We start from the raw sequence: 18,105 nt of genomic DNA on the forward strand, positions 1-18,105 counted from the left end.
ACTGTAAATAGCAAAGGATTATGGGAAAATATATGGTCATTACTGTAATTCTACAGTAAGTCTTCTGTACTGTAAATCCATTTACAGTAGTGAACCTGCCCACAAAAAACTGACCAATGGCAAGAGAGATTTCTTTTCAAATATTTTTTTTCCATACTGTTTGGTGAAAGTGAGATAAAGGACAACTAGGAATTAAATTTTACAACGGTGATTCATCGAAAAGGTTAGTATATTGTTTGTATTATTATATTTAATTATATAAAACGGAGACATTTTCAAATGTATTGATTTGTAATGTTAACAGCATACTAACGTGCGTCACCTGATTAAAGAACATTTTATTAACAGTAACTTTTTGTCTTTGGCGCCCGTTTTTTTTGGCTGTTGGCTAAGAGTTTTTGGTGATTGCCGTCATAACGGTGATATTATCAACTTGTGAATATGTTAATATCAATTAAATTAGCTGAAGAAACCCTTAGTTAAACAGAGAAACGCAACTTTTGTGAGTCCCTCTGCCGCTTTAACGTTAGCTAACCAGGAGTGTTGAACTAACGCAAATATCTAATGTGAAATACTAGAGTGTTAAGCAACACCGATGTTCAAACGGATTTTATTATTATTATTATTATTATTATTATTATTATTATTTTATGAGACAGTGTTTTCAAGTGAATGTTTTTTTTTTTTTTTTCAAGGTTGTAGTCTGGATCGTGTTCGAGTCCCAGATTGGAGGTGTCTTTTGTCTTTTCTGGTGTTTCCGTCGTAACGGTAAGGAAAGTCGACTGACGCTAGAGCTTCGTAGTGCGCACCCCTGACATATCTATTAATAACTTCGGAATGGATCACGGTATTAACTTACTTTTTTTTTTTTTTATGAAAAAGCTGACATTCGTCTGCATAGACTGTGTTGACTTCCGCGAATGATAAGCCTTCCGTATTTTAGTGCAAATCTATAGCATTTTACCGCAAAACAAAGAAATTGTACTTTATTTTATCTAACGATATAAAATGTTGTTGGTGTGTGTAAACCAATCACAGACCTGTGTGTGAACCAATCACAGACCAAAAACAAAGAATGACGTTGTCAGATGTCCGAGGAACGTAAAAAGGGGGAGGGGTTTGGAATCAATTCCACGTGTGATTCCCAAATTGTTTGCTGACGCAACCTTTTATACACTGTCTTTGGACGCGCACATTTGGAGATAGCCTATGCTTATTTGTACTTTGCAATTGATTATTTTCAAAGAGAAATATGGCACAACCAAGATTTACTCGCAACCAAGTTGTTGAAATCCTTTTTGACGACAGCGATGAGAGTGAGGACGGATCTGATCCAGATCGGTTTGATTCGGGTGAAGAGGATCAAATCTTGGACGGAATCGATCCATTTGAGGAGTAAGTAGTTATGAATGCAATATTGCTGCTAATATATTGTCTAATATGTAGGCTATTGTATCGTTTTTTTAGTAAAATAATTTTATTTTAGCTTTTCAGAAATAACGGAGCAGTAATCAAATAATGTGCGCCAAAATAATGTGCACGTTTTGGCCGCATGTAGTCCATCTTCATTTATAAGCGATTTCGTTTACTTTGCTTGTCTATTTTATTGTAATGTTTTTTTAGGGAAATTTTATTGTAGCTTTTCAGAAATAACTTTTGATATGTGGGAATCTAAACTAATGACAAAATCTGTGTTTTAGTCTAAATCAGGAAACCACAGAGCAGCAGAGTACATCCGGACCCCGACCGCTCGCCCTCTTCGACACAGCACCGCTTCTGCTCCTCCTGCAGCCCACAGATCTAGGCCTCCTCCTGCAGCCCGCAGATCCATTATTCGTCCTCTACCCGGCTCCTCCAGCACTGCCACAGAGCCACCAAGATCATCTGCAACCCCTGCCTTGAGTTCGCCTCATAGGGGTAGGAGGCCCTCTGTGTAACAGAATCAGTTTGGCTCGCTAGTCACTTTCACCTGTCAGATGTCCAGCACCACCAGACCAGCTGGAACAAGGATGGAAGACCGAAAAGGATCCTGATGTGGCCCCCATTCCACATAGGTTTTGCCCCAGACTGGAACCTGGAGTGCAATTGGACACCTCTGTAGAGCAAAGCCCCCTCTGCCTTTTCAAGCACTTTTTTAGTGCTGATACAATCAGGACATTGTGTGCCAACACAAACAAGCTGGCAGAGAGAAACATTGCTGCTGGGAAAAGGTACAAGTGGACCACCATCAACCCTGCAGAGATGTTAAAATTCATTGGTTTAGTTTTGTACATGGGAGTTCTAAAGCTCCCAGCAGTAAGTGACTATTTCAAAAAAAAAAATTTCCATACACTGTGATGACAAGGGATTGGTTCCGTACCATATCTTGGAACATCCATATGAGTGACCCAGAGGAAGACGTTGTGAATGACAGAAAGAAGCAGACTCAGCCAGATGAGTATGACACACTCTTTCGCTTGAAGCCACTGATGACTGAGATAAAGGCCGCCTGTCAGTTTGCCTACCATCCCAAGAAGCAGCTTTCCATTGATGAGAGGATGGTGGCCACCAAGGCAAGAACTGGGATGACCCAGTACATGAAAGCGAAACCCACCAAGTGGGGGATAAAGCTGTTTGTGCTGGCAGACTCCAGCAATAGCTATACCTGTGACTTCAATATATACACAGGTAAAAGCAGGTTGGCCTCTGGGCTAGGGCTCTCATTTGACTCTGTGGTGGAATTGATGAGGCCATCTTTCCTAGGCAGTGGTTATCACCTCTACTGTGATAATTTTTACACCAGCCCAAAACTCTTCAGGCACCTGCTGTCCCTCAATTTTGGAGCCTGTGGTACCATACGTGAGGCTCCAAAAACAAAAATAAACCAACTGACCAAGAAATCCCCCAGAGGATCTCTCAGGTGGATAAGAGAAGGTAACCTTGTCTTCACCAAGTGGATGGACAACAGGGAGGTGGCAATGTGCAGCAGTGTCCATGTTGCTTATGATGGGGACACTGTCAAGAGGAAGCTGAAAAAGAGGGATGGATCCTGGGAGGAGACAAACATACCAGTACCAAAACCTATTGTTGATTACAACATGTACATGGGGGGGAGTGGACTTATCGGACCAGCTGATACAGTATTACTCTGTTCACCACACAACCAGAAGATGGTACAGAACCATGTTCTTTCATTTTGTTGACATTGCTGTGACCAATGGCTTTATAATGTGCAGAGAATTCAAAAGCTGAGGAACACACCAGCCAACCAGCTCATCACCCACAGGGCCTACATGGAGCAGCTTGTGGCTGAGCTGTGTGGTGTCACAGTCGGGGCCATGCCTGTACAGAGGAGAACTGGACATACGCCTGTGCCAATCTCACAACCAGTTGCAAGGCTGAGGTGTGAGAAATGTAAGGCAGATGGGCTCCCAAGACAAGACACCTCATGGAAATGCAATGAGTGTGATGTGCCACTCTGCCTACAGCCAGAGCGTAACTGCTTTCATATGTGGCACAACATGTAAGAAAAGAACGACTGATGAAAAGCACATCAATCTTTCAAGTCTTTCAAATGCAGTGCACAGTGCCATCTAGTGGTGGTTTTTGGATGTTACTAAATTGATACAGAATATTCCATTTCAAATGAACATTTTTGTTCCTTTTTATATTTTCTTCTGTGTTTTTCAACAAAAAAAACGTATGGTGACTATAGTCACAGAAATGTAAATAGTTGTTTTTGTTTCTTTATATTTTTTTCACCCATTTTTTTTTTTGAAGTTGTTCTAAAGCCTTTTGAGGAATAAATATTTGTTGTAAAATTCCTTATTCATGTTTAATATTTTTTTATACAATAAAAACAACAAAATTGAATTTCTGTTTTTTTTATTTTTTGGTGATATATCACATCAGAACATGTACAAGTGTATCAAGAAGTGTATTGACAATGCATCCACATTGTAGCTGAGAATCTATAGAATCCAGAAATATGACTCTTCACTCTGCTATGAAAATTGACCATTCCAGAAGCCAAAATATCAACATGGTGCCAGGCAGACTTAAAACCCCTTAGACTTTGAAGGCAAACAAAAGAAAGAAACTGGCTCTTAAACCAATGTATTTGACTTTAATATTAAAACATTGCCATTAGATCGGCAGCCTCTCATAATATTATGTTTCGTGGTTGATAATTATCAAGCAACTAGTTTGTGGTTACTGTAAAAATGTAATTTATCTGTGTGAACGCTTTCCTGGTTTTACCACCATATCAAAATATAAACCTGACTAATTCTACATTTGTCAACTTGACCTTGCAGTTTTCATCTATGATTACCACAATGACGTAGGCCTACTTCAGAGAAAGGGAGGATTCACTTTTCTTTTGGCCGATGTAGGTATTAATGCGGATTTGAACAGCTGTTTCTAGAGAATATTGATTGTAATTAGAATCATAGTTTGACATTTCAAAGACTATTCCTGTTTTGTATACATGTGTCATGCATTTGAGGGTCCATTTTATTTGCATCATTCAAAAATCAAACTTTACAGGTAATAAGCCTGTAATAGAATTTAACTGTGAATTGCAAGATAGGCAGACATACTTGAGCTGGTCAAGGGGTTGTATCACAAGATATAACACATAGTGGCATATAAGCATAACCTCTATAGAGGAGCCTATTAGAAAGTATTGTAAAGAAAGACACAAGTATGTTCTCTATATATTTAATGAATTTCTTCCTACTTTTTGTTAATTGCTGCACTTAGGTCACTGCAACTCCTGCAGATGTAGAGAGAAGCTTCACTGTTCCCAGCATCCCAAGGTGATTTCACTTGGTAAGGCTATTAAAATAATTGAATTAATTGATACTATGGCTGAGATTATGATCAGATGGTGGGTCTGTACAACACCAGCTTTAAGCTCTTATGCATAGGCTGAACATAGCCTGTGACAATACTAAAAAGCTGCTGTGATGGTGTTTGTTACAGGAGATTCTGTTCTCCAAGCAAAAACATGGATGCTAACTATGGAGGGCAGAGTCATCAACCAGCCGCAGGAGCTAACAGATTTTTCATCAGCATTAGCTGTCCTGTTTGGCTGCTACTATGTAGTCAATGTGCAGTACCAGGAAGAGGCGGACAGTACACTGGAGTTTATTCAGATGTTCGTACATCATTAAATACTTCAAAAGCAGCATAACACCAATTGTTAAATGACAGTGTGACAACAAATTGCGCAGAATTCATATTCCTAATTTGGGTTGGGGTCAATCCACTTTGATATATATATATATATATTATTGATCAATATAATATAAATCCTGTGTAAGCGCATTGAGAGCAATGAAAAACTGTGGTAAAATTCCTTGTATGTGTACAAATACTTGGCCATTTAGTAGATGAGGGATGTGAAGTGCATTGGTGGGAAAATGGACAGTGATTTTGTTGTAATGCCAACCTGTCTAGGCTGAAAAAGGGCAGCTCAGTGGTAAGAATTGTTGTCTCGAAGTAAGAACATCCTGGGTATGCATGTGCTGGCCAGCTAGTGCCTTTCTTTGAGTTTCCTCCCATTGCTATACTTTTTCCCACATGTATATTAGGTTAATTAGTGGGTCTATAAATCATTTTATATATTTATTTTTCCAAATGAGGGTTGCAGCACAAGTATATATATATATATATATATTTTGTTGTAATGGTGATTTGAATGATTCAGTGATTTGAATGTCATGGATCATCAACTAATTATGCACTTTACCTGTAGGTATGCTACAATTAGATTTTCTTGTAAAATATTAATACAAAAAAATACAAATGAAATCTTAACTAAATTACATTTAAATTCAATTGATTATAAATGAAAATACAGTACATATGCTGTAAATGAAAATATAGTACATATGCTGTAAATGAACATACGGTACATATACTGTAAATGAAAATACAGTAATATTACTGTAAATGTAAATACAATAATCATACTGTAAATAATTTTACAGTCACACTGTAAAAATTACAGAAAACTTTTTACAGTGTAGTTTTGTGGATTACTTTTATGCTTCCTTTATGTGCATTTTGGAGCTTCAAAATGTTGGCACCCATTCACTTGCATTGTATGGACCTACAGAGCTGAAATAGTATTCTAATAATCTTCATTTTTGTTCTGCAGAAGAAAGTCACACACAGACAAGGATGTCTATTTTGAGTCTACCTCTCATTTGATTTTAGATCACAATATTTTAGGTTTAGGTTAAAATTTTTAAGGAGGTCCGTTTTACTCATTAAAATCTCAGTCTAAAAGCACCTTAAAAACCTAGTCTGATTACTGAATGTACAATTCACTGGGAAATTGAAGCCAAACATGTCATAACGTAATTTAATTTTGCAAAAATGTTACCATGGTCACGTTATGTTCACGAGATCAGGCTGTATACATGCCACAGTAGTAAAATTGAGGTATTATCAGAGGTGTCCCTGGGCTTTTCAGAGATACCAAATGTTTGGGAGTTTGGCCATGGCAACTTCCTTCCCTTGGTCTATAAAATGTATAGAAAGGTATGACAGTTCAGCACTTCAAATATGAATAATATTGAATGGAATGCAATGGTGATTGAGTGATATACCTCAAAAGCCTGTTGTATCATATCTGATATGTGGATTTCAATGTGTTTTTCAATAAAATTATTTTAAAAAGCTTTTTAACCAAGCACAAGTTGCCTATATTCAGTAAACTTTCCTTTTAAAATATCAGTAATAATAATTTTAATTGTCAGTTTTACTATATCAACATCAGCAAATTTTTCACTTCAAGAAATTCACAAAAATATCCACCAGGTGGCAGTAGACAACAGGATTTTCATTTTACATCAAACATATCAAACTTTCACCACTTCGTGATATCTCTCCTCCCCCTCCTGCCCCCCTAATAAATCATTATACTATTGTAATTCATTATAATTTCTATTTCAAAAAGAGATTAGAACTAATTGCATTTAAAGTAAAGTAGTGTATACTGTGCAGTACTGGGTTGGTTGTGTCTGGCTTTAACACGATAGAATAATTAGTTTTACTAGTCTTGAAAAATCTAGTTATAATAATATGTCCATGAGATCACCATTTAAAGGGATAGTTCACCCAAAAATGAAAATTCTGCCATTATTTACTCATGCTCATGCCGTCCCAGATGTGTATGAGTTTCTTTCTTCTGCTGAACACAAAGAATATCTCAAATTTTAAAGGTCCAAAAAGCGTAAAAAGGCACCATAAAAGTAGCCTAATCCATAAGACTACAGTGTTTACATCAGTGTCTTCAGAAGTGGGTGAGAAACAGATAAATATTTAAGTAATTTTTTTACTATAACTCTCAACTTTCACTTACACATTCTCCTTCTTTTGTTTTTGGCGATTTGCATTCTTTGTGCATATCGCTGCCTATTGGGCAGGGAGGAGAATTTACATTTAAAAACTAACTTAAATATTGATATTTTTCTCTCTATCATGTCGATTTAAAAGACACAGATTAAACGACTGGAGTCGAATGGATAATTTATGCTGATTTTTTGTGCTTTTTGGAGCTTCAGAATTTTGGCACCCATTCAATTTGAGAAAATTCTTCTAAACATCATAATTTGAATTCAGCAGATGAAAGAAAGTCATCCACATCTGGGATTGCATAAATATAATTTTATAAAAGATAAGAGATGGGTGTGAAGGAAGCATTGTTTTGTAAAAACGTGATGAAAAAATAAAATTTCGAAAATCTTACTGAAATGTAAGTCGTCGTTCTTCTGTCAACCAATGACAACGTGGGGAAATACGTAGTATTGCGGAGTTTTATTTATCAAAAATTAAAACCTTTGAAACCTATAGAAAATGTTGTATACACGTTGTGTATATTATTTATTTAAATTTTTTAGGGGTTCAAAATGTTAGGGGTTTTAATTGGGCTCCTTTAAAACAATATGATCACACTTTCTGTTGTTTCTGTCTCTACATGCAAGGGAATGATTTGTCAGGGAAGGATTTGGTTGGCCAACTGTTAAACGGCTTGATACTTTTGCGTTCCTCAGTGAGAGGAACAGCTCTTCTCTTCATACGATACCAAAATATTGTCAAAAAGGATATTTTAAACGAAATTTCCTCATCAAAATGGACGCAAACGACAGTCATGCGAGACCTTCTCTGATTGCTGAGGTGTCGCTCTCGTTTCAAGACGAACTGACTGCAACCCTTCAAAACGCGCTTGGTGTTGCTGTAGAGATCGCCGTTGTCGAGATCACCAAACTGCTCGACAGAGCGCTCAGAGACGTACAGAACAAGATTCAAGAAGCTATACGGGACAACAGTATCCTAAAATTTAGGCTGCAAACAGCTGAAACACAACTGACGACTGTGCGTGCTCGCCTGGACCAACAGCCTCAAGGTGTTGAAGATTTTCCATTTGGCACTAGAAGTCAGTCTGCGAAAAAAACACCTGGCATCAGGTGTAGGCTTCAGCGGGGGCGTCGGCAGTTAAATAACCGTAATGTAGTGCATTCGAGCCCCATACAAGAACCCGAGCCTACTATGGACTCCGAACGTGATTATGAGGTATGTGTCCAGAGAGGATCGCCCTCTGAGATCCCATCTGGAGGTGCGAGCGCTCAGACTTCAGAAACACTGGAAGAAGCCATCCAACACAGGTTACATGAGACAAATGGTAAGCGGTTATTAAGGTTTGCATTGATTAAAGTGGCCAAGTATCATCAGGGATAGTGCGGTAACCAACAGCTTTGTATAACAGTGGTCACAATGTTCAGTGCCATGATCTGCCATCCATGTTTAATAGTTACGTGCGCATTCTAACCCCTCTGAGTTGTTATTTGTCATAACTATGGTGCTGCATCTGTACTGGTGCCACTATATGCTACACTTGGTGACAGTGTTCAAGTTACACCTGCAAACCATTGTACACATATTAATGCTACTGGGAATGTTTCTGATCATTCCTCTTACATTTCACGCTCCATTTTCAGACATAAAAAATGAGCAGATATGTGCTGGGACAGGTGCAGATGCAGGTGTGCTCAGTGAGGGGTCATCCTTTGAAGTGTCTGTAAAGGTAGAGAAAGATGAGGGTTATGGTGGCGCAATCCCTGTGTCTCTCTCTGGAGTGGAGGAGCCTAACTCAGACAGCTTCTCTCTGGCTCAGTCTCAATTACTTGAAGACTGGAGACCTGAGCCATTGAATTCAGAGAGCTATCAATCAAACCTGCACTGCCAGTCCACCAACCTCCCTAAGGGTTAGTACTGTATAAGACAAATACCATTCTAGAGAAGGGAAATTAATTTGCTTTGAGTCCACTGATAGATGCCAATTACATCCATTTTAGCAAGATTTTTACACATTATTTTCTCCTTTTTTCTCCTTCGTTGCACTCATCTGACTCTTTACTCCAACCCACAGACCTAGATTTCCTGTCATCTCCGTCCTCTGGCCAGCATGCCCACTTCCCAAAACGCCATAACAACCACCATAAGAGCCCCAAGCGCCATCCGTTTCCCACCGACCAAAGCCAGTATCATTGCAGCCTATGTGGACGAGACTTCAACCGTAAGCACCATCTCAAGATCCATCAAAGGATCCATACAGGAGAGAGGCCATATGCCTGCTCTGTCTGCAGTGCACGCTTCCGCCATGCATTGACACTCACACGGCACTTCCGCCTCCACACAGGGGAGAAACCTTATGCTTGTGAACAGTGTGGAAAAACCTTTCGAAATGGTGGTGGTTTGAGGTTCCATCAGTGCTCCATCACAACACCTGTATAAATCCACCATTGATTTAAGTCAATAGTGATATACAATTACATACCTGCATTATCCTCAAATTCCTCTAGAGGGCCTGTCTTTGTAGTGAGTGTTTTTAAAAGTTGGTTTAAATGAAATGCATCTGCCAAATTGATTCCCATTATACCTTAATGCCTTTCAAAAGCATGTGCTTGATAATAAGACCCTGAATCTGGACAGAACTCTGGTGTACTTTAATATGAATTATTTAATAAGAACGCTTAAAATGAAACCGTGTATCTTTCTGTATTGCTCTAATGAGAGCTATCATTGAAATTGAATGATTGCTGTCCTGTTATAAAAGTAAGAAGTAAGGATAATGTAAAGTATTTCAGTCATTATTGCAAAATAAACTCTGAAAGGTCTTGTATCACCCTAAAGCAGGGGATTAAACAATTTACAAGACTGCACCCTTCTTAACCCTCCCTTTTTTTGGCAGATTTATATATTTACATTATCAAGTCAAGTCAAGTGGTTTTTATTGTTGATCAACAATATACAGTTAGTACAGTACACAGTGAAATTAGACAATGTTCCTCCAGGACCATGGTGCTACATAATACAACATAGGACAAACGGAACCACATGATCCCAGTGATCTTCTCAGCTGTCCAGAGTCACTAACTCTGCAGGGCTTTGCGGTCCGAAACGGTGCAAGTCCCAAACCAGGCAGTGATGCAGCTTCTTGGGATGCTCCCAATAATCCCTCTATAGAATGTAGTGAGGATGTTTTGGTTGGGAGATGTGCTATCCTCAGCCTTTGAAGAAAGTAGATACGCTGCTGGGCCTTCTTGGTAATAGAGCTGGTGTTGAGGGACCAGGTGAGGTTCTCCACCGGGTGAATGTCATGGAATTTGGTGCTCTTGACGATCTCCACAGAGGAGCTATCGATGTTCTGCAGAGAGCGGTCATTCTGTGCTCACCAAAAGTCAATAACCATCTCTTTTGTATAGGCCTATTATAATAATACTGTACACACAACAATGTTGTCAGTATTAAATAAGAGCCTATGCTAAATGTAAAAAAAAAAAATCTTCCACTAAAAACAACAGTAGGCTGCTCTTCTGGCCACTTATTTAAATCTTTATCTTAAAATATCTTTAGATTTTTCTCTAGTGTCATATTACCAAATTCATAATATATCAGGAGTTGAAGCAATTCACCAAAGATGATCAGTAACCTTAAATTCCGTCTGACTCATTCGGCAATGCGCCATACACTTATGTGTGATTAACAGCTATAAATATTTCTAATAATAATATGAAACTGTATTTTGCATTATTTCTATTACAAATACAAGTTTGTCCTTATGATAATGGCATTATTTAACTGTGTTTAGCCTATATTTGTAATAAACTCGCATCACGTGAGCCAGTCTGTTTCTGTGAAACTTCATCTGTCAAAAAAGACACGTCAACCATATATCATGTTGAATTCGTAATAATGGACACGTCTTGACGAATGAACGAGGCAGAGCTATATGGCTTTATGATTGATTTGCGAGTGCAAACGACACATTTTGAGCATGCAAACACACTGAGCGAGTGCAGGGAGATTTCATAAAGCAGGGTAAATGTGTCCAGTTTTGTGGGAGAGTGAAGGAAATCTGTGTACGAGTGAAGAGATTCGCTCTCGTGCAACCGGTACATGGATGCACTCATGTGATAAGCATGAGTTCATGACATTTTAACAGTATTATAGCGGCATAGAGCTACGGTCTTTTAAGCCAGACTATTGACCCTTGAGCCAAGAAGTTTTCCTTTATCTTTGCTATAAATTTTTATTATATTTATGTGTCCTGACATGCTCAGTGGCGTGCCTCCCCGTTTGAAAACCGTGGCCTGATTTATTATGCAATAATGACTGGCTAAATAATTTTTTACTTGACATGTATTCGAGTTTAAACTGTTATATTAGAAAGAGGCCTCATGAGTGAAATGAGAGAGGTGAAATTAGCACAGTTATATGAGTAATCTCAGTTGCCTAGGTGAAAAGTCTATTATATAGTTTAATGGGAAGTAAAAAAAAAAAAAAAAACTTTTTTGAAAATTCTGAAATTGATAAATCAGAATTAAGTATTTATAGAGAGCAGTAATATTAAGCATTGTTTTTCTGGTCTTCAGTTTGACAACACTGGGAAAGGAAAACACGGGCAACAAATTAAGCTGTTGTCAAACTAGCCGATTGTTCCTGCGATTGTCTGGAGTAACCTTCATTTACAATGTACAATTACAATAATTTATTATTTCATAATTGCCAGCCAGTTGGTGAGAGACTGTGCATTAGGTAGGTGTATATTGGCATCTGCCAGCGGGAAGTCTTTAATACTTTGACCATCGGGACTCCCTGAGTTAATGGCTCCAGAAAATGAAAAGTTTTCAATTGTTTGAAAAATGTTCTTTTGCCAAAGCAGACTCTTGCGGGCTCGTCAAGTGACCAACAAGTTCTTTTACTGAAGAACTGACGAGATGTCATGCTGTTATGAATGTTTTCATCAGCGATCAACTCACAGCTGCATATAATCAGAATCACTATTTGTAATAGTGATTCTGTCACCAAGCATTTTTCTGGAGTTCTCCTACACTAAAAATGACTAATAAATTCAGAGAATGGAGACAAAACAATCTGGTTTTATTGAATATAATTTCTTTGCTCAATGAAAGCTGCATATGGAAATACATGTTCTACGGCAAGCCTTTGGGGAATAAATACTTATATTGACAAGGTGATGTTATTGCATGAATTACATCCTAAATCACTATTATATACCGGTAATTATTTATGTTCATGTGGTACACCTTATCTCGGTGAGCTCCACAGGGTAGGAAATTGGAGAGAGAGTCGGGATGTCTGTCACCCTTCCACTATTTTGAATCAGCAAGTGTGTCATATATTCCGACTTGAGAGTGCGAGATCTCGGCAAGTGTGACACCCTCGGCCAAAATCGAGTTGTTTGGATATACCGGTTTCACGGTATACCACGGTTTGAAAATTGACTGATATCATACCATGTACATTTGCTTATCTACGGAATTGAGAAAAAAATGCAACCGGACAGAGAATCTCACATATGCGTGCGCATCTCCTTTATTCCTTGTCTTCCTGTCAGACGCGTTTTCTCCACACGCGCATAGTGGAGAAAATGTCTGAGAGAAGTGAGGTGAGGGGGTCTGACATGAGTGTGTGTGTGTGAGTTAAAGCAGTGTTTCTCAACTGGTCTATTCGGACTGGGCTACGGACAGCAGGGAAAGACCAATGCCATGGTTCTCCCATTGAAGATATTTCTGCGGCCGCCCAAGGTATAGACTGTTTAGGACTGCCGATGTAGATTTAATGACAATCTCGCAAACCGCTAAAGCAGACATGGTTAACAAACTTTAAAAGTTCTATAAATTTATTTTTTTATTATTATTAAAACTGAATAATAAATTAACAGGGAAGTAGAGATGGCAAAATAAATGTGTAATCTCGCCTTTATTCAGTTTTTTTAATGCCTGATAGAAAAGTATCTATCTTTGTAGACCAATATAATACTTTAGACAGTTGCAGATTAGTCCCATTAGTCACAGATACACATCAGAAAATTGGGTACACAACTATTTCTGGGCTTAAATTATACAAAAACCAAATCAATGCAGAACATTGTATCTCAAAAGCAATACAATGTGGCCCCTTATGCACTAATTAAATCCCGCTGTGGGCCCCTTTACCAAAATAGTTACAAATATTAATAATTACACACATCACCTTTACAAATTTGTTTCAGGATTTTACATGAGTAAAGGAAACAGTTATATTTTGATAATGTTATAGTTTCATATGAAATACTCTTAATGTAGAATCTATTAGACCTCCTTTTATATCAACAGTGGCAGCTGTATTTAAAGTTTCAAGATGTGTTTCAGCTAGTACTTATTTTTCATAAATACATTAATTTATTATTATTATTACTATTATTTAAGTCTAGCTACACTGACCTAACCATTGTAATGAGGAGCCTTTCCTCCTGTGTAATATGTGTATAAATATGTAATATTAGGTAACAAATGGGATAATAATGGGCTCATATAAGTAAAAATATCTTACATTTTTAAAAGGTGGGAGAGAAAACTTCCTGTATATTTTGTTGTTGACATCAACAAAAATAATGTCACTTGATGCATGTCCTTGTACTGGAAAACCATGAACAAATCTATGCAACATAAAAGGAAATGCACCCAGGATACATTAAATACAGGTTATGTTTGATCTATGGCAGGTCGACACTTGATTTCCAATGTAAAATCTGTCCTGAAGCAAAACCAGTTGAGAACCCCTGAGTTAAAGGTACAGACAGGAGCAGTCTGGCGGTGCTGTCACTCACCTACAGTATATGTTAACTGTTAATAATCAGAGGACATTACTTTAAAAGCTCACACAGCTGATGTTATTTTTCATGTAAAATAACATGCTTTACTTATATAACATGTTATAGTTACATGATATTTTTTTTTTATCATGTTTATAATTCTGTTTATTATAATTCTGTTAGCTTTCTTATTTTTTCTATTTATTTATTTTCAAAAGGGAGACTTTTTTTACACAGATGTACCAACAGTGGGCGCCGCATCATTCTTAAAAGTGTGACACATAATTCAATAAAATAAATGGTTTCAAGTTTCAATTCTAATAAATTGTTTGCTCAAAAATAAATAATTAAATAAAATAACCCTTCTGTTTTCACTAATAATAGTAATTGTGTAATACCATATATTGTGAAACCGTGATATTTTCTGAGACTGTTATCATACCATGAAAATCTCATACCGTTGCAACCCTAAGTGTGACGCCAACTTTGGTCACTGCTATGATTTGAGCCCAGAGGCCTTAAACACCAGTAACAGAACATGTCAGGTCAGAGTCCACCCTCAAAAACATCTGAATAGACTATGGGTAGTTCTACAATAATAGATGCAGGCTTTCGTTTATCAGATATGATGGTAAATTTATTTTTAGGATATTTAGACAGATAAATGGTGCTTTGTTCGTTGAATCCATGTGTTATTTAACAGAAAACATCGATTACTCTTGTGATGAGCAAATTATTGCACACTGATACTCTGATATGTCAGCCAGTGCAAAGTTTGTGTATTGGATGGGATTTGTAATTTAATCACTAATACTTTTCACACTTTTGTCGTGCCTGCAAAGCATAGTCCAGGTCAGAAAAATAAAAATTTCAGGTCAATCAGATTTCGTGCATTTACTGATTTTTAGAGGTTTTTTTATGGGAATGACAACTAGGCTGTGAGGGATAGCCATCTATTCAATGGCACGAATGGTATAAAGCTGGATAAAGCTCCTAGATCGCATCGGATTTTCCACAACTCTTCTGGAGTTCTTAGTATATTGAATGTTTTTGGACAGATATTTTTCAATGTTTTGTCCACGAATGATCCAAAAACACTTTAAACTGCAGTATAGCCCATTTAAGAGACTGTAAGTCTATCCCCCACAGCCTTGTTGTCATTCCCATTAAAAAGCATAGATGGTGCTAATGTGAATAAGGCCTATAGGCTGTAAATAGAATCGTTCCCAAACCTGGGATGAATCACTTTTCAGGCTTGTGGTGAGAGAAATCTCTGTCTTTCTGCTCTTGGCTTTTTGCAAGTTAGGGACCAATAGTTTATCTTATCTTTTTTACAGTCATTTTGCAAGCAGATGAAACAGAATTGGTGAAAGCATGATGTACATGTGATAAACTTGCATCCTTTTTCATGCATAATTAAATTGTGACACTTGGGACAGCCTCTGAACTCGGGACACCCAAGAACTTTACTCTTTTGATCTGACACCACTCCACATGTTAGCAGTGTGGAGACCAGTGGGCACAGAGTGTTGGTGCAGGAAGGAGAATCAGGGTAAGTTGTAGATATGCAGGGGTAGAGGCAGGAGGAACACAGGAACGGAGTGGTAGAGCATTGAGTACATTGAAGCAATGCACTAGAGCATCCTTCTATATCTGCAGGCTTCAGTGGGGAGAAACACTCCGGGCACTGTGGCAAAAATTATGGCATGGGAGGTATTTAACAAACATTCTTTTCAGCTAGTTTATTCATAGGTTTAACTATACAAAGCTAGATTTAGTTCAGTCTTTAGTTCATGCAATGAAATAATCTGATGTGCTCACTGTATTTCTGGGATCTGGGTTCTTGCCATCTTGGATATCCATTATTGTCTGTGTTCGAAAGGGAGAAGAAAGCACCTTATACTCACAGACCAGACAGAACGCATAATGACTGATTTGATCCATATAGTTCAGTGACAGAACCCACAGGGCTTTGTCAGCACTAATGAGTATCTCCATGAGGGTTAACTTTCTTAAGGCATAACTGCCGTCTTTCAACAACTTTAGGAATACTTTTTAAAATACATTAAAATGTTGCAAGTCTTGGGTATTTCATGATGCAGCAATATAGTAATAACCTCATATTGTAATATATATCATAAAGGAATTTGTTCTCACATTTGGTGAAGCATTTCTCTCCTCGCTGAGTAGATCAGACACCTGTGAATTACCTACAGAATAATACATTGAATTTTGGGGGGCATTACAACATTTTAAATGTGCAACAAGAGGTTGTATCTTAAATTAGGAATGTTCTGTCGGATTCTCAGAACAAAGTGAAAGTGAAAGTGTCCCTTTGTTTTGATGGCAATCGAGAATTGTTAGTACAAATCTGTTAATAATCGGTTCTAAATTTAGAATTTATTGAAAATCAATTCACTTTCAATTATTGAAATGAATAAACAATAATAAACAAATACCTGCTCCCATGGTTGTCTTTCCTCCTACATTCCACTGTATAACTGTCCGTCTTACTCTTTTCCTCTGCTGTTCTGTTTTTGTGTTTAAATCCTTGTTTTCAGAGCCTTTTGTTTTTTTCACACTAATTAGTCTGATATTTGTAGAGGTCTTAGCTGCAGTGTCCATCTGTTCTGTGTTGAAATGAAAGTGTTACAGTGACAACCCACAACAGACTACTGGAAAGTCCTGAAATTACTCTGGAGACACGTGGTATGATGATCACAATAACTATACCGCCCTGGAAAGGCTAAATGCGTCACAAAAATTAGTTATGACTGAAATGTGGTCCTAGATTATGATCGGTCCTGTTATAGATGGTTTGGGTCAACTCTGCACAGACAAAATGGAATGAGACAACTGTACTTTATAATCCACATTTGGCTAGATGAGTAAAAACTTTCAGGCATTTTTCCCAGTTTCAGTGTTGGTATAGATACTTTGTTTGGCATAAAAGCTTAGAGCAGTATAAAGTGTTATAAAACTTTCAATTGAAATCTTTTGCCAATTATAAAATTGAAATTGTATATTCATTAAGTCAACAAAAGGCGGGTTGCTTTAACTGTACTGAGATCCATGAAAGAAACGTGATTAACAGATAAACATTACTACAATAATGACTGTTTCTATCTGCTATTTCTGTTTCTCTTTGACATGTTGATCATAGTAACTTAGATTGACTGTACATTTCTTAACCTTTACTGCAAGTTAGGAATGATTTAGCGGATAAGAAATTCATGCTTTTGTTGTAATCAAAAGCCAATTTATTCCTCCATTTCACACCTTTTATAATTTGTAAAAAGCCCTTTAAACTTTAAAGTGTAAAACTTAAATAGGTGGAGAGCTTTGTAATGATGATGTTGGCTCGTAGGTTTAATGACACTGTGCTGTATCTGGATCAGTCTGTAGTTAAAGACAATGAAATTAGGTTAATCTGCTGGGTTCACTGTGTTTTTGGGATGTGGGTTCTTCTAATCTTTTGTTTATATAAAGTTTGAAGACTTCATCTGCAAAACCAAGAGACAACCTGTCAAACAGGTTTGGTGCATTGTACATGCCTGAACTGAAAAGAGAAAACAATTTCAGTATTAAAAAAAAAAAAATCTTTACTCCCAATTAAACACATGAAAACAAGCAGTAAATCTTTTAAATATTTAAATCTACCAGCTTGAAGGAGCTACACATTAATTAAAAAAAAAATAATAATAAATATATATATACACACATATACACACACACAAATCAATAAAAATTTGACATAGCAAATCATCATTAACAAGCCTGTTTCTTTGTAGGCACCCAAAGCTAAATATTTAGCCTGTCACCATGTACACGGTGTGGGTGAACCTATATGTAATAAGTAAATCTCTTGCACACCAGCCCATAGTGCATTCCCCCTCAGGGAACTGTAAACACAATATGTGTAGAAGGTTCTAATCCCCTGCCTTAAGCTGAAA

General features: G+C 37.4%; 2 protein-coding genes and 1 long non-coding RNA gene across 5 annotated transcripts; 2 read left to right on the forward strand and 1 right to left on the reverse strand.

The window, feature by feature from the left end:
• Positions 1-1,169: 1,169 nt before the first annotated feature.
• Positions 1,170-3,737, forward strand: LOC127639814 (piggyBac transposable element-derived protein 4-like). 2 transcript variants are annotated; one of them, XM_052122066.1, is made up of 2 exons: positions 1,170-1,395; positions 1,701-3,737. In XM_052122066.1, exon 2 carries the CDS (start codon positions 2,337-2,339, stop codon positions 3,180-3,182), a length of 846 nt encoding a protein of 281 aa, XP_051978026.1. In that variant the 5' UTR covers positions 1,170-1,395; positions 1,701-2,336; the 3' UTR covers positions 3,183-3,737. Both variants share the same exon structure in this region, with proteins under 2 accessions (XP_051978026.1, XP_051978033.1).
• Positions 3,738-8,046: 4,309 nt separating this feature from the next.
• On the forward strand, positions 8,047-9,823 carry LOC127639772 (zinc finger and SCAN domain-containing protein 12-like). 2 transcript variants are annotated; one of them, XM_052121985.1, is made up of 3 exons: positions 8,047-8,674; positions 8,991-9,257; positions 9,422-9,823. In XM_052121985.1, exons 1-3 carry the CDS (start codon positions 8,125-8,127, stop codon positions 9,784-9,786), a joined length of 1,182 nt encoding a protein of 393 aa, XP_051977945.1. In that variant the 5' UTR covers positions 8,047-8,124; the 3' UTR covers positions 9,787-9,823. The 2 variants fall into 2 exon arrangements, with proteins under 2 accessions (XP_051977945.1, XP_051977953.1); XM_052121993.1 differs by having other exon boundaries at positions 9,024-9,257.
• Positions 9,824-15,693: 5,870 nt separating this feature from the next.
• On the reverse strand, positions 15,694-18,040 carry LOC127639887 (uncharacterized). The gene is made up of 4 exons (XR_007970024.1): positions 16,612-18,040; positions 16,310-16,362; positions 15,974-16,021; positions 15,694-15,839 (listed from the first exon to the last, which is right to left on the reverse strand). It is a non-coding gene; the product is annotated as an uncharacterized LOC127639887 (long non-coding RNA).
• Between the last annotated feature and the right edge of the window lie 65 nt (positions 18,041-18,105).

This window comes from Xyrauchen texanus, chromosome 4 (genome assembly GCF_025860055.1).
Source record: "Xyrauchen texanus isolate HMW12.3.18 chromosome 4, RBS_HiC_50CHRs, whole genome shotgun sequence".
Lineage (NCBI taxonomy): Eukaryota > Metazoa > Chordata > Actinopteri > Cypriniformes > Catostomidae > Xyrauchen > Xyrauchen texanus.